Source organism: Asterias amurensis, chromosome 1 (assembly GCF_032118995.1).
Source record: "Asterias amurensis chromosome 1, ASM3211899v1".
NCBI classification, from domain to species: Eukaryota; Metazoa; Echinodermata; class Asteroidea; order Forcipulatida; family Asteriidae; genus Asterias; species Asterias amurensis.
The window spans coordinates 26,894,535-26,909,527 of record NC_092648.1 but is presented as its reverse complement, the minus strand read 5'-3'; the positions used below and the strand labels follow the sequence as shown (position 1 = coordinate 26,909,527).

The 14,993-nt window shown below is 38.4% G+C and overlaps 2 protein-coding genes across 2 annotated transcripts in view; both read left to right on the top strand.

The window, feature by feature from the left end:
• Positions 1-825: 825 nt before the first annotated feature.
• Positions 826-14,993, top strand: part of LOC139934923 (tectonin beta-propeller repeat-containing protein 2-like) — a 54,335-nt gene continuing 40,167 nt past the window's right edge. Inside the window, exon 1 of the mRNA XM_071929352.1 lies at positions 826-944. The gene's annotated coding sequence lies outside the window, so the exon portion shown is untranslated. The remainder of the gene's footprint in view (positions 945-14,993) is intronic.
• Positions 12,612-13,295, top strand: LOC139941542 (uncharacterized). The gene has a single exon (XM_071938132.1). The coding sequence runs from the start codon at positions 12,612-12,614 to the stop codon at positions 13,293-13,295; it is 684 nt and encodes a 227-aa protein (XP_071794233.1).

The window sequence follows — 14,993 nt, the reverse complement described above, 5'->3', positions numbered from 1 at the left end:
GTGTCCCCCCCCCCCCGAGTGAAAAAAAATTTGAAATTGAAACAGATCAACACCTGTTCCGCCAACCAGCCAAATAATATTCTTAGTTGGACATTGGGACATTAATGGACATTAATGAATCACAATTTCTTGATTAATCATGGACGTTAAACCAATGTTTGTGAGAGAGAGATTGGCTGTTGCCAACTCGGTGTTTATATCCCTTGTGGGAGTTTGCTGAGTTTCCTTTATGGGAAGATCATTCAAACAAACAAACAAACAAACAAAATTTGACTTGAGCTCTGGAGGTTTCAAATGAACCTGTTACAAACATTATTACCGGAGTAAATGCCTGTGGGAAAATTTTTCACAAACTCTGGGAAAGTATAGACCCTGTTCTAATAACATCTGTGTAAAGGGGAAAAACAAAATTAATGTTCTTTATCAATCAACGATGCAAGCTTACATTTATTTAACCAGAAACAAGTTTTGAAAAAAGATTTTACATTTTAAATGTATTGCATTTATAACTTTCAAATTTCACAGAATTTCTCACTTGGCCGATTGGTAATTAAAATGCTGGAGTGTACCTGGATTTTGGTCAATGGTAACAAAATATGTTTGACAAAATATGTTTGTTTTTGTATTAGTTTATTTCATAGAGCTGATATAGCTCCATTTCTTTGCATTATGGACGGGTGTGTGTGCTGGATGGGTTAACTAAAGTTTAATAACAAAATAATAATGAGCAAGAAGCGAAGACGCAACTTGTCAAGAGAGGTCGCCCTACCTTCAGTGTGTGAGCAAAATAATCTGCTTGTTTATAATGTAAATCACACACAGTGTACGGATTCTCGTGCGTGACAAGCTGGTCATACCAGAACATTTTCTAATTGTCGCTACAGTTTACGAATAATACATGGACCATGGTACAGCTATAAAGCATAAAAGGACAAAAATGCACGGTAAGCAAAGCTTGTTAATTATCTTTTTTTGATAACTTGAACTTGAACTTGAAGGATGTGCATTTGTTTTTTGTACAGTTCCATTTACTTTTTAATTTTACATGTAACTCAAAAAGTCCTACAAAAATATAGGGAAAAGTTTCCGTATGGCGCCACCACTTTTTCATTTGAAATAAAATAATATAGTATCTAATTTACCTGATTGATATATCCCTTTTTGTAAAAATAAGTGAAAAAGTGGTGGCGCCATACGGAAAGTTATCCAAATATAGATTGACTGAAGTTAGATAGAGCAACCCGAGCAACCAGGCTGAAGTGAGCACCGTGTTTGGGCCCAACACTAAATCGGGCCCAGCACCGAAATTCTCCTCAGCACCGAATTTAAAAAAATCCGCAAACGACCGTCAATACACGTCGACACCATCAGGGATGCTTTATCAGCATACCTAACTTTAACGAAATTTGTGTCACCTTTAAATTATGAAATTTCAAGATTTTCTTTCAGGGATATGTTTGTTACATCCCTGATCATATCTCCTGGGCGGAAAAATAATCTCAGATTACTAATTAGCTCAGCCCAACTAATTAAAGATTGTCTCAAATTAGCATGTGTATAAATAATGTACTAAGTGCGGCAGACATACCTAACTTTGACGAAATTTGTGTCACTTTTAATTTATGATATTTTAATTTTTTCTTTCATAGATATGTTTGTTACATCCCTGACCACATCTCCTAGGCGGAAAAACAATCTCAGATTACTAATTAGCTCAGCCCAACTAATTAAACATTGTCTCAAATTAGCGCTTACGTATATAGCAACATAGTGTATACAAAGTGCGTGTATAGACATACCAAACTTTAACGAAATTTGTGTCACCTTTAATTTATGAAATTTTAATATTTTCTTTCAGGGATATGTTTGTTACATCCCTGATCATATCTCCTGGGCGGAAAATTAATCTCAGATTACTAATTAGCTCAGCCCAACTAATTAAAGATTGTCTCAAATTAGCATGTGTATAAATAATGTACTAAGTGCGGCAGACATACCTAACTTTGACGAAATTTGTGTCACTTTTAATTTATGATATTTTAATTTTTTCTTTCATAGATATGTTTGTTACATCCCTGACCACATCTCCTAGGCGGAAAAACAATCTCAGATTACTAATTAGCTCAGCCCAACTAATTAAAGATTGTCTCAAATTAGCATGTGTATAAATAATGTACTAAGTGCGGCAGACATACCTAACTTTGACGAAATTTGTGTCACTTTTAATTTATGATATTTTAATTTTTTCTTTCATAGATATGTTAGTTACATCCCTGACCACATCTCCTAGGCGGAAAAACAATCTCAGATTACTAATTAGCTCAGCCCAACTAATTAAACATTGTCTCAAATTAGCGCTTACGTATATAGCAACATAGTGTATACAAAGTGCGTGTATAGACATACCAAACTTTAACGAAATTTGTGTCACCTTTAATTTATGAAATTTTAATATTTTCTTTCAGGGATATGTTTGTTACATCCCTGATCATATCTCCTAGGCGGAAAAATAATCTCAGATTACTAATTAGCTCAGCCCAACTAATTAAACATTGTCTCAAATTAGGGTGTGTATAGACTATATATGTAAAAAGTGCGGGTAACATAACTAACTTTGACGAAATTTGTGTCACCTTTAATTTATGATATTTTAATTTTTTCTTTCATAGATATGTTTGTTACATCCCTGACCACATCTCCTAGGCGGAAAAACAATCTCAGATTACTAATTAGCTCAGCCCAACTAATTAAACATTGTCTCAAATTAGCGGTTACGTATATAGCAACATAGTGTATACAAAGTGCGTGTATAGACATACCAAACTTTAACGAAATTTGTGTCACCTTTAATTTATGAAATTTTAATATTTTCTTTCATTGATATGTTTGTTACATCCCTGACCACATCTCCTAGGCGGAAAAACAATCTCAGATTACTAATTAGCTCAGCCCAACTAATTAAACATTGTCTCAAATTAGCGCTTGATATATAATAGCCACATAGTTCAACAAAGTGCCGGTAACATACCTAACTTTAAGGAAATTTGTGTCACCTTTAATTTATGAAATTTTAATATTTTCTTTCATAGATATGTTTGTTACATCCCTGACCACATCTCCTAGGCGGAAAAATAATTTCAGATCACTAATTAGCTCAGCCCACTTAATTAAACATTGTCTCAAATTAGCGCTTGATATATAATAGCCACATAGTGTATACAAAGTGTGTGTATAGACATACCTAACTTTAACGAAATTTGTGTCACCTTTAATCTATGAAATTTTAATATTTTCTTTCATTGATATGTTTGTTACATCCCTGACCACATCTCCTAGGCGGAAAAATAATTTCAGATCACTAATTAGCTCAGCCCAACTAATTAAACATTGTCTCAAATTAGCGCTTGATATATAATAGCCACATAGTGTATACAAAGTGTGTGTATAGACATACCTAACTTTAACGAAATTTGTGTCACCTTTAATCTATGAAATTTTAATATTTTCTTTCATAGATATGTTTGTTACATCCCTGACCACATCTCCTAGGCGGAAAAATAATCTCAGATCACTAATTAGCTCAGCCCAACTAATTAAAGATTGTTTCAAATTAGCGCTTGTATATAGCCTATAATGTACAAAGTGCGGATACATACCTAACTTTGACGAAATTTGTGTCACTTTTAATTTATGAAATTTAAATATTTTCTTTCATTGATATATTTGTTACATCCCTGACCACATCTCCTGGGCGGAAAAATAATCTCAGATCACTAATTAGCTCAGACCAACTATATAAACATTGTCTCCAATTAGCGCTTACGTATAAAGCCACATAGTGTATACAAAGTGCGTGTATAGACATACCTAACTTTAACGACATTTGTGTCACTTTTAATTTATGAAATTTTAATATTTTCTTTCATAGATATGTTTGTTACATCCCTGACCATATCTCCTAGGCGGAAAAACAATCTCAGATTACTAATTAGCTCAGCCCAACTAATTAAACATTGTCTCAAATTAGGGTGTGTATAGACTATATATGTAAAAAGTGCGGGTAACATAACTAACTTTGACGAAATTTGTGTCACCTTTAATTTATGAAATTTTAATATTTTCTTTCATTGATATGTTTGTTACATCCCTGACCACATCTCCTAGGCGGAAAAATAATCTCAGATCACTAATTAGCTCAGCCCAACTAATTAAACATTGTCTCAAATTAGCGCTTGATATCTAATAGCCACATAGCGTATACAAAGTGTGTGTATAGACATGCCTAACTTTGACGAAATTTGTGTCACTTTTAATTTATGAAACTTTAATATTTTCTTTCATAGATATGTTTGTTACATCCCTGACCACATCTCCTAGGCGGAAAAATAATCTCAGAACACTAATTAGCTCAGCCCAACTAATTAAACATTGTCTCAAATTAGCGCTTGATATATAATAGCCACATAGTGTATACAAAGTGTGTGTATAGACATGCCTAACTTTGACGAAATTTGTGTCACTTTTAATTTATGAAATTTTAATATTTTCTTTCATAGATATGTTTGTTACATCCCTGACCACATCTCCTAGGCGGAAAAATAATCTCAGAACACTAATTAGCTCAGCCCAACTAATTAAAGATTGTCTCAAATTAGCGCTTGATATATAATAGCCACATACAAAGTGCGTGTATAGACATACCTAACTTTAACGAAATTTGTGTCACCTTTAATTTATGAAATTGTAATATTTTCTTTTATAGATATGTTTGTTACATCCCTGACCACATCTCCTAGGCGGAAAAATAATTTCAGATCACTAATTAGCTCAGCCCAACTAATTAAACATTGTCTCAAATTAGAGCTTGATATATAATAGCCACATACAAAGTGCGTGTATAGACATACCTAACTTTAACGAAATTTGTGTCACCTTTAATTTATGAAACTTTAAAAAATTCTTTCATAGATATGTTTGTTACATCCCTGACCACATCTCCTAGGCGGAAAAATAATCTCAGATCACTAATTAGCTCAGCCCAACTAATTAAACATTGTTTCAAATTAGCGCTTACGTATATAGCAACATAGTGTATACAAAGTGCGTGTATAGACATACCAAACTTTAACGAAATTTGTGTCACCTTTAATTTATGAAATTTTAATATTTTCTTTCATTGATATGTTTGTTACATCCCTGACCACATCTCCTAGGCGGAAAAACAATCTCAGATTACTAATTAGCTCAGCCCAACTAATTAAACATTGTCTCAAATTAGCGCTTACGTATATAGCAACATAGTGTATACAAAGTGCGTGTATAGACATACCAAACTTTAACGAAATTTGTGTCACCTTTAATTTATGAAATTTTAATTTTTGATTTCATAAATATGTTTGTTACATCTCTGACAACATCTCCTAGGCGGAAAAATAATCTCAGATCACTAATTAGCTCAGCCCAACTAATTAAAGATTGTCTCAAATTAGCGCGTGATAGCCTAAATAGGTACAAAGTGCGGGTAACATACCTAACTTTGACGAAATTTGTGTCACCTTTAATTTATGAAGTTTTAATATTTTCTTTCAAAGATATGTTTGTTACATCCCTGACCACATCTCATGGGCGGAAAAACAATCTCAGATCAATAATTAGCTCAGCCCAACTAATTAAAGATTGTCTCAAATTAGCGCTTACGTATAAAGCCACATAGTGTATACAAAGTGCGTGTATAGACATACCTAACTTTAACGAAATTTGTGTCACCTTTAATTTATGAAATTTTAATATTTTCTTTCATAGATATGTTTGTTACATTCCTGACCATATCTCCTAGGCGGAAAAATAATCTCAGATTACTAATTAGCTCAGCCCAACTAATTAAAGATTGTCTCAAATTAGCGCTTACGTATAAAGCCACATAGTGTATACAAAGTGTGTGTATAGACATACCTAAGTTTGACGAAATTTGTGTCACCTTTAAATTATGAAATTTTAATATTTTCTTTCATAGATATGTTTGTTACATCCCTGACCACATCTCCTAGGCGGAAAAATAATTTCAGATCACTAATTAGCTCAGCCCAACTAATTAAACATTGTCTCAAATTAGCGCTTGATATATAATAGCCACATACAAAGTGCGTGTATAGACATACCTAACTTTAACGAAATTTGTGTCACCTTTAATTTATGAAATTTTAAAAAATTCTTTCATAGATATGTTTGTTACATCCCTGACCACATCTCCTAGGCGGAAAAAAAATCTCAGATCACTAATTAGCTCAGCCCAACTAATTAAACATTGTCTCAAATTAGCGCTTGATATATAATAGCCACATACAAAGTGCGTGTATAGACATACCTAACTTTAACGAAATTTGTGTCACCTTTAATTTATGAAATTTTAATATTTTCTTTCATTGATATGTTTGTTACATCCCTGACCACATCTCCTAGGCGGAAAAACAATCTCAGATTACTAATTAGCTCAGCCCAACTAATTAAACATTGTCTCAAATTAGCGCTTACGTATATAGCAACATAGTGTATACAAAGTGCGTGTATAGACATACCAAACTTTAACGAAATTTGTGTCACCTTTAATTTATGAAATTTTAATTTTTGATTTCATAAATATGTTTGTTACATCTCTGACAACATCTCCTAGGCGGAAAAATAATCTCAGATCACTAATTAGCTCAGCCCAACTAATTAAAGATTGTCTCAAATTAGCGCGTGATAGCCTAAATAGGTACAAAGTGCGGGTAACATACCTAACTTTGACGAAATTTGTGTCACCTTTAATTTATGAAGTTTTAATATTTTCTTTCAAAGATATGTTTGTTACATCCCTGACCACATCTCATGGGCGGAAAAATAATCTCAGATGACTAATTATCTCAGCCCAACTAATTAAACATTGTCTCAAATTAGCGTGTGATAGCCTATATAGGTACAAATTGCGGATACATACCTAACTTTGACGAAATTTGTGTCACCTTTAATTTATGAAATTTTAATTTTTTCTTTCAGAAATATGTTTGTTACATCCCTGACCATATCTCCTGGGCGGAAAAATAATCTCAGATGACTAATTATCTCAGCCCAACTAATTAAACATTGTCTCCAATTAGCGTGTGATAGCCTAAATAGGTACAAAGTGCGGGTAACATACCTAACTTTGACGAAATTTGTGTCACCTTTAAATTATGAAATTTTAATATTTTCATTCATAGATATGTTTGTTACATCCCTGACCACATCTCCTGGGCGGAAAAATAATCTCAGATCACTAATTAGCTCAGCCCAACTAATTAAAGATTGTCTCAAATTAGCGCTTACGTATAAAGCCACATATGTGTATACGAAGTGCGTGTATAGACATACCTAACTTTAACGAAATTTGTGTCACCTTTAATTTATGAAATTTTAATATTTTCTTTCATAGATATGTTTGTTACATTCCTGACCATATCTCCTAGGCGGAAAAATAATCTCAGATTACTAATTAGCTCAGCCCAACTAATTAAAGATTGTCTCCAATTAGCGCGTGATAGCCTATATAGGTACAAATTGCGGATACATACCTAACTTTGACGAAATTTGTGTCACCTTTAATTTATGAAATTTTAATTTTTTCTTTCAGAAATATGTTTGTTACATCCCTGACGATATCTCCTGGGCGGAAAAATAATCTCAGATCACTAATTATCTCAGCCCAACTAATTAAACATTGTCTCCAATTAGCGTGTGATAGCCTAAATAGGTACAAAGTGCGGGTAACATACCTAACTTTGACGAAATTTGTGTCACCTTTAAATTATGAAATTTTAATATTTTCATTCATAGATATGTTTGTTACATCCCTGACCACATCTCCTGGGCGGAAAAATAATCTCAGATCACTAATTAGCTCAGCCCAACTAATTAAAGATTGTCTCAAATTAGCGCTTACGTATAAAGCCACATATGTGTATACGAAGTGCGTGTATAGACATACCTAACTTTAACGAAATTTGTGTCACCTTTAATTTATGAAATTTTAATATTTTCTTTCATAGATATGTTTGTTACATTCCTGACCATATCTCCTAGGCGGAAAAATAATCTCAGATTACTAATTAGCTCAGCCCAACTAATTAAAGATTGTCTCCAATTAGCGCGTGATAGCCTAAATAGGTACAAAGTGCGGGTAACATACCTAACTTTGACGAAATTTGTGTCACCTTTAAATTATGAAATTTTAATGTTTTCTTTCATAGATATGTTTGTTACATCCCTGACCACATCTCCTAGGCGGAAAAATAATCTCAGATCACTAATTAGCTCAGCCCAACTAATTAATGATTGTCTCCAATTAGCGCTTACGTATAAAGCCACATAGTGTATACAAAGTGCGTGTATAGACATACCTAACTTTAACGAATTTTGTGTCACTTTTAATTTATGAAATTTTAATGTTTTCTTTCATAGATATGTTTGTTACATCCCTGACCACATCTCCTAGGCGGAAAAATAATCTCAGATCACTAATTAGCTCAGCCCAACTAATTAAAGATTGTCTCCAATTAGCGCGTGATAGCCTAAATAGGTACAAAGTGCGGGTAACATACCTAACTTTTACGAAATTTGTGTCACCTTTAATTTATGAAATTTTAATATTTTCTTTCATGGATATGTTTGTTACATCCTTGACCATATCTCCTGGGCGGAAAAATAATCTCAGATCACTAATTAGCTCAGCCCAACTAATTAAAGATTGTTTCAAATTAGCGCGTGATAGCCTAAATAGGTACAAATTGCGGATACATACCTAACTTTGACGAAATTTGTGTCACCTTTAATTTATGAAATTTTAATTTTTTCTTCCATAGATATGTTTGTCACATCACTGACCACATCTTCTAGGCGGAAAAACAATCTCAGATCAATAATTAGCTCAGCCCAACTAATTAAAGATTGTCTCCAATTAGCTTTTTTTTTACGTACAAATAATGTACTAATTGCGACAAACATACCTAACTTTGACGAAATTTGTGTCACCTTTAATTTATGAAATTTCAATATTTTTTTTCATTGATATGTTTGTTAGATCACTGACCACATCTCCTAGGCGGAAAAATAATCTCAGATTACTAATTAGCTCAGCCCAACTAATTAAAGATTGTATCAAATTAGTGTTTGTATATAGCCATATAGTGTATACAAGGTGCGTGTATAGACATACCTAACTTTGACGAAATTTGTGTCACCTTTAATTTATGAAATTTTAATTTTTTCTTTCTAAATATGTTTGTCACATCACTTACCACATCTCCTAGGCGGAAAAAGAATCTCAGATCAATAATTAGCTCAGCCCAACTAATTAAAGATTGTCTCAAATTAGCTCTTACGTACAAATAATGTACTAATTGCGGCAAACATACCTAACTTTGACGAAATTTGTGTCACCTTTAATTTATGAAATTTTAATATCGTGCGTCTGACACCTCAAGTTCCACATAGGACGGTGCCAGACCGATAGTGGGCTCCAAACTGGGACTAAAACTCGATCTAATATCGTGTCTCCGTGTCGCTATATGGAACGTACTGACACTCTCCAACGCTGTATACACGGAAGCCATGTCTCATTAACTGACACGCTACCGAATAAGCATCGCTGGTCTTACCGAAGCTCGTATCCCAGGAACTGGAGAACGCCGTATCGATCAGTATACAATGTACCATTCGGGCAATTCAGGCCGCACGGAGGGAGTTGCCTTGCTCCTTAATAACAAGGTCAGTTAATCCCTAACGCAATGGACACCAGTCTCAAACCGGATCCTTCATGCCCGGCTCCATCAACCAACTGGACCACTCATTCAATCTACTCCACCCCATGACCAACAACTTGTCATTGGAGATCTGAATGCTGTAGGCGGAAAAGTACGTGCAGGTTACTAGCGTGTTGTGGGAAACTTCGGTTCCGGACAGCCAATTAATGATACCTCGGCACGCCTCCTCAACACGTGTTCCCTCGCCAACCTGTCAATTGTCGGCTCCTTCTTCAGACGGAAAGAAATTCACAATCTGACGTGGCTATCCAATGACGGTTGCACCAGGAAGGAGATTGACCATAACAAGAGATTCCTCTCTCTTCAGCTCCTACAGGGTCTACAGAGGGGCAGAGGCTCCAGCTAACACACACCACCGATAATTTGTTGGCGTGATCAAAATCCAGGTCTACCGCAAACCACAAAACCAACCGCCAGACGGTTCTATGTATTAGCTCACTAACACGCAACTTTCTGCTGCTTCAGAATCCATCGGCAGCAGCAGACCACAGCGACGTCCCTGGCTGACTCCAAGTACTCTGGACGTACTTGACCTGATGAAGCTCGCAGACTTAAGGGTGCTATTAAAGCTAAGGCCAAGAGCGACCTTGAGGAGTTTTATAACGACCTCGCCGACAATGCCGAAGAAGGACTGCAAAAACAAACCCCCGTCCTACCTTCCAGGCCATCAAGTGCATGCGCGTCCCCCCACAACAGGGACAAAGCACCTCCCCAATTACAAAAACTGATGGCAGTCCCTGCAAGTCGGTCGAGGAGACTCTTGCCCGCTGGCGTGAGCACTACAGCACCTGAAGTACGTTGAGCTATCAGGAAGTTAAATAATGGGCGTGCTGCAGGACCTGACAGCATTTTTCCTGAGCTGCTCAAATGTGCAGAAACCCCAATCAGTGCTGCCCTCCACAAGCTCTTTCAAAACATAAAATAGTCCTCTGGTAGGGTTCCTACTGAATGGAGGGATGGCATTATCATCTCCCTGTACAAAGGAAAGGGGTATCGAAACCAGTGCAGCAGCTACAGACTTATAACTCTACTGTCTGTCCCTGAAAAGGTGTTCAGCCATGTTCTGCTCTCCTGCTTAGAACCCATACTCGCCCGTCACCGACGACCCAACCAGTCTGGTCTACAAAAGGCCGGCCTACTCTGTATGCCGTGCTTGCTCTCCGACTTCTTCCAGAACTCCACCGTGAATTTGAGAGGCCTCTCTACGTTGCCTACGTTGACATCAAGGCAGCTTTCGACTCCTTGGATCGCGATGCTCTTTGGAAGGCCCTGAAAGCAACCGATGTCCCACCAATACTGCTTTCGTTGATTCAGGACCTGCACATGGGCTGTGCATCCACTGTACGTATTGGAAGTGACGTTTCCAACCCCTTCTCTACCACCCCGGGTGTCAGTCAGGGCTGCATCCTTGCCCCAACTTTATTCTGCTGCGCCAACGACTGGATCCTAAACCGCTGTGAGTCAGACTTCGGAATAATGGTCGGGGACACATCCTTCACAGATCTGGACTATTCTGACGACGCTGCTCTGTTCATAGGAGAGCCTGCCCAGTGGCCTGTCTCACTCCAAAGATTTGAGGAAGAAGCTGGGATGATGGGGATGCACACGTCATGGGCCAAAACCAAGATCCAGAACTGCACCAGCCTCGGCCCACATCCCGCCTAAGTCACCGTTGATGGTAACTCTGTCCAAATCACACAGAAGTTCAAGTATCTCGGCTGTGACATCCATTCCTCAGGCTACTCCTCCCGACATTCTCTGACGCCTGGGGCTTGCCTCATCCACCATGGACACTCCGAGCTGATAACACACGAAGGCTTTAGCCTCAGGTATCAACGACGCATTCTCGGTGTCCGGTGGTCTGATTTAATCTCTACCGCAACAATCTCGGAGACCACCGGCATCGAGCACCTCCGTGTGACTATCTCCCGGAAACGTCATTCCCTCTTTGGCCATGTCAGACGGCTCCTAGAGGAAGCAGACTTTGAGTTCCGCGCCGGCCAGCTGTGGCAATCAGCAGCAGAGCGCAGTGGTTGGGTGGCTCTACGTTCCACCTGATGGATCAAGAGGAGGATGATGATGATGATGATGATGATGATGATGATGATGATGATGTTGATGAAGATGTTGATGATGATGATGACGATGATGATGATGATGATGATGATGATGATGATGATGATGATGACTGCATTGAGTATTTCCCGTACCATCAATGAATTAATTGGCAGCATCCCACAACAACCTACCGTTTCAATATCACCAACTGCGCTGGCCAACCATTATGTCACTTCTGAAATTTTTTGAAGATTGTTCAGCGATCTACCAAAAGATGCATCCTTACAGTCAGGTGTCTTTCCTGAGAGTCTGGGGGTGCAATAGTAACACCAATCTTGAAAAAGCCTTCAATGGACAAAGAAGATCTCAAGAATTCTGGCCCAGTTTCTAACATCCGCTACCTGTCCAAAGTCATTGAAACGGTAGTCTGCTCCCGAATCACCCAATACCTGGACGACCACAAGCTACTCGACCCATTGCAGTCAGCATACAGAGTTGGTCACAGCACCGAGACAGCTCTGTTCGGGGTACACAACGACATCCTTCGCATAATAGTCAGCAGCAGAGCCGTTTTCTTGGTAATGATCGACCTCTCTGCTGCTTTCGATACCCTTGACCACGATATCCTACTGCAACGCTTTCGTAATCAATTCGGGATCGCTGGAACTCCTCTTCAGTGGTTCTCGTCCTACTTTACAAGAAGAACACATTGGGTCCATGCTGCAAGTGCATCGGCATGGAGTCAACTACCACATGTACGCTGATGACATTCAAAGCTACCTAGATTTTGATCCTTCCATCCCGTGTGATGCTGAGTGCTGCTTGTTCAGGCTATCTAACTGTATCCAGGATGTCCAAACCTGGATGCTTGCAAACAAACTCATGCTGAATGAAAACAAAACAGAGTTTTTCATAGCATCAGCACCATATCAATACAAACGTCTTGAGCTACTAAGACTCACCAAAGGTAACACAACCATCAATCCTGTCTCATCCGTTTGGAACCTGGGAGTAACTTTTGACAACTCCATGTCAATGAGTGAACATATCACTGGAGTGAAGCAACATGATCTCAACCGCTTACAAAGACTCCAAAACAAGGCCGCTCGACTGATCCATAAGAAGCCAAAATATTCCCATGCCAGACCTCTGCTCACGGATCTACATTGGCTTCAAGTCGACCAGCGGATCAATTTTAAGACGGCACTGAACATGTTCAAAACTGTATCCAATACTTTCCCGTCCTACATTTCAGACACATTAGATCTCAGCAAACTAAAATCTGGTGGTACCTCGATCCTCAAAGAAGTTTTGAAACCGTGCATTCTCCATCGCTGGTCCCCGCAACTGGAACTCACTCCCAACAAATATCCAGAACGCTTCTATTGTAGAACAGTTTAAACGACTTTTAAAAACACATTTTGTTTAATCGTTCCATCTAATGTGTTTTTGATTCTGTCACTTTTTGTATTTTTGCTTGCTATTCTTTTTTCTCTTGTGGGTTTTTGGGTGCATTATCCCTAGCGCTTTGTATCCTTTGGAAAATGCGCTCTACAAAAACGGTTGTATTATTAATCAAAGATGGCGCAGGTTAGGGAATTAATGGGTGCGATCGGATAGCTTCCCTGGGTCTACCCCGCGGTGCTCACTCAGGTGAGCCCCCGACAAGAGCTAAACGAACGATCACTCACCGCTCTCGTAGTGACGTCATGCACCTGGGGCCAGTCCCCAAGTGACCCACTCCACAAGCAGGGCACTGGGGGCTGACCACCTGAACCCCCTGGAATGACGTCAAAGCTATTCGAACGCACCGGGGCAGACCGGGGTCGACTCAGGGAAGCTAAACGAACGCACCCAATAGTGGGTGCGTTCGATAAGCTTCCATGGGTCGACCCCGTAGTGCTCACTCGGGTGGGCCCCTTGGGATGATAATACCTAACCGAACGATCACACTCGCCCTCTCGTGGTGACGGCATGCACCTCAGGTCACCCCAAGTGACCCACTCCACAAGCACTTGGGCTGACCCGGGAACGTATCGGAGCAGACCGGGTCGACCCAGAGAAGCTAAACGAACGCACCCAGTATAGATAGATATAACTTTTGTAAAGAAAATCGTATGACCTTAACTTCCGGGCCGTATTAACCCTGGGTCAAAGTTTGCCTTCTGGTTTTTTTCTCGAGCTTATCTTCAGAATAACTAACGATTGAGATTGATTTTAACAACGAAACACAACAGGTAGTTGAACCTTAGTATCAAGACACCACAAACCTCATTTCGTTATAATGACGTCATCGGGAATCAAATTAAATTAATTTGTAAAAATCATGTGGCGCGAACTTTTGGGGGAAATCCTAACAGCGCTCTCTTTGGTCCAACGAAGGAGGGCGCTGCTGGGAATAACAGAAAATCGCAATAGTTGAGTCATAAGTTTAATCTTAGCTTCTTGTTCAAACCGGAGGTTAAACTTTAATTCATAAATACCTCAGACAGTTTCGCTAGTCATATTGGTGGAATCGCGTCACGTGGGGTGTTTAAACCGTTGATAATGACCAGTGTTTATAACCGGAGACTCCGCGCTAGTCTTGATGCAAGACGTTTCTGGTTACGGGCGATGCAGGCGCTGTCGATGAGTTGGCCGCGCTGTGTGTGAAAGGAAAACCAGCGAATATGCACCAAGACTATACGCGCATGCGCACGAACGGAACTGGAAAACACACGCGTACGGACATCGTACATGTGCATGTAACATGTACTACTGAACGGTACACCATGGAGGTGGAAACATACAGAGCTCAAGCACTCGGAAACGATAAGTTTTACAGAGTTTCATACATTATTACGCTTTTTAACCAAAAAAGTATTTATGAATGGGAATCAAAGTGTGTTGAATCGGTTTTCAACTAGTGGTTTAAACCCGCCGAGGTCTGGTTCTTGATAAAATTATCAAGAACCACGCGCTTATTAGAGACAATCTTTAATAAGATGGGCTGAGCTACCTAGTGGTCATGGAATGTTTTTCCGCTCAGGCGATGTGTTTAGGGATGTATCAAACATATGTATGAAAGAAAATATTAGAATTTCGAAAATTAAACGTGAC

Coding starts and splice junctions, on each gene's coding strand:
- LOC139941542 (XM_071938132.1), top strand. CDS start 12,612: ATGCTGCAAGTGCATCGGCATGGAGTCAACTACCACATGTACGCTGAT.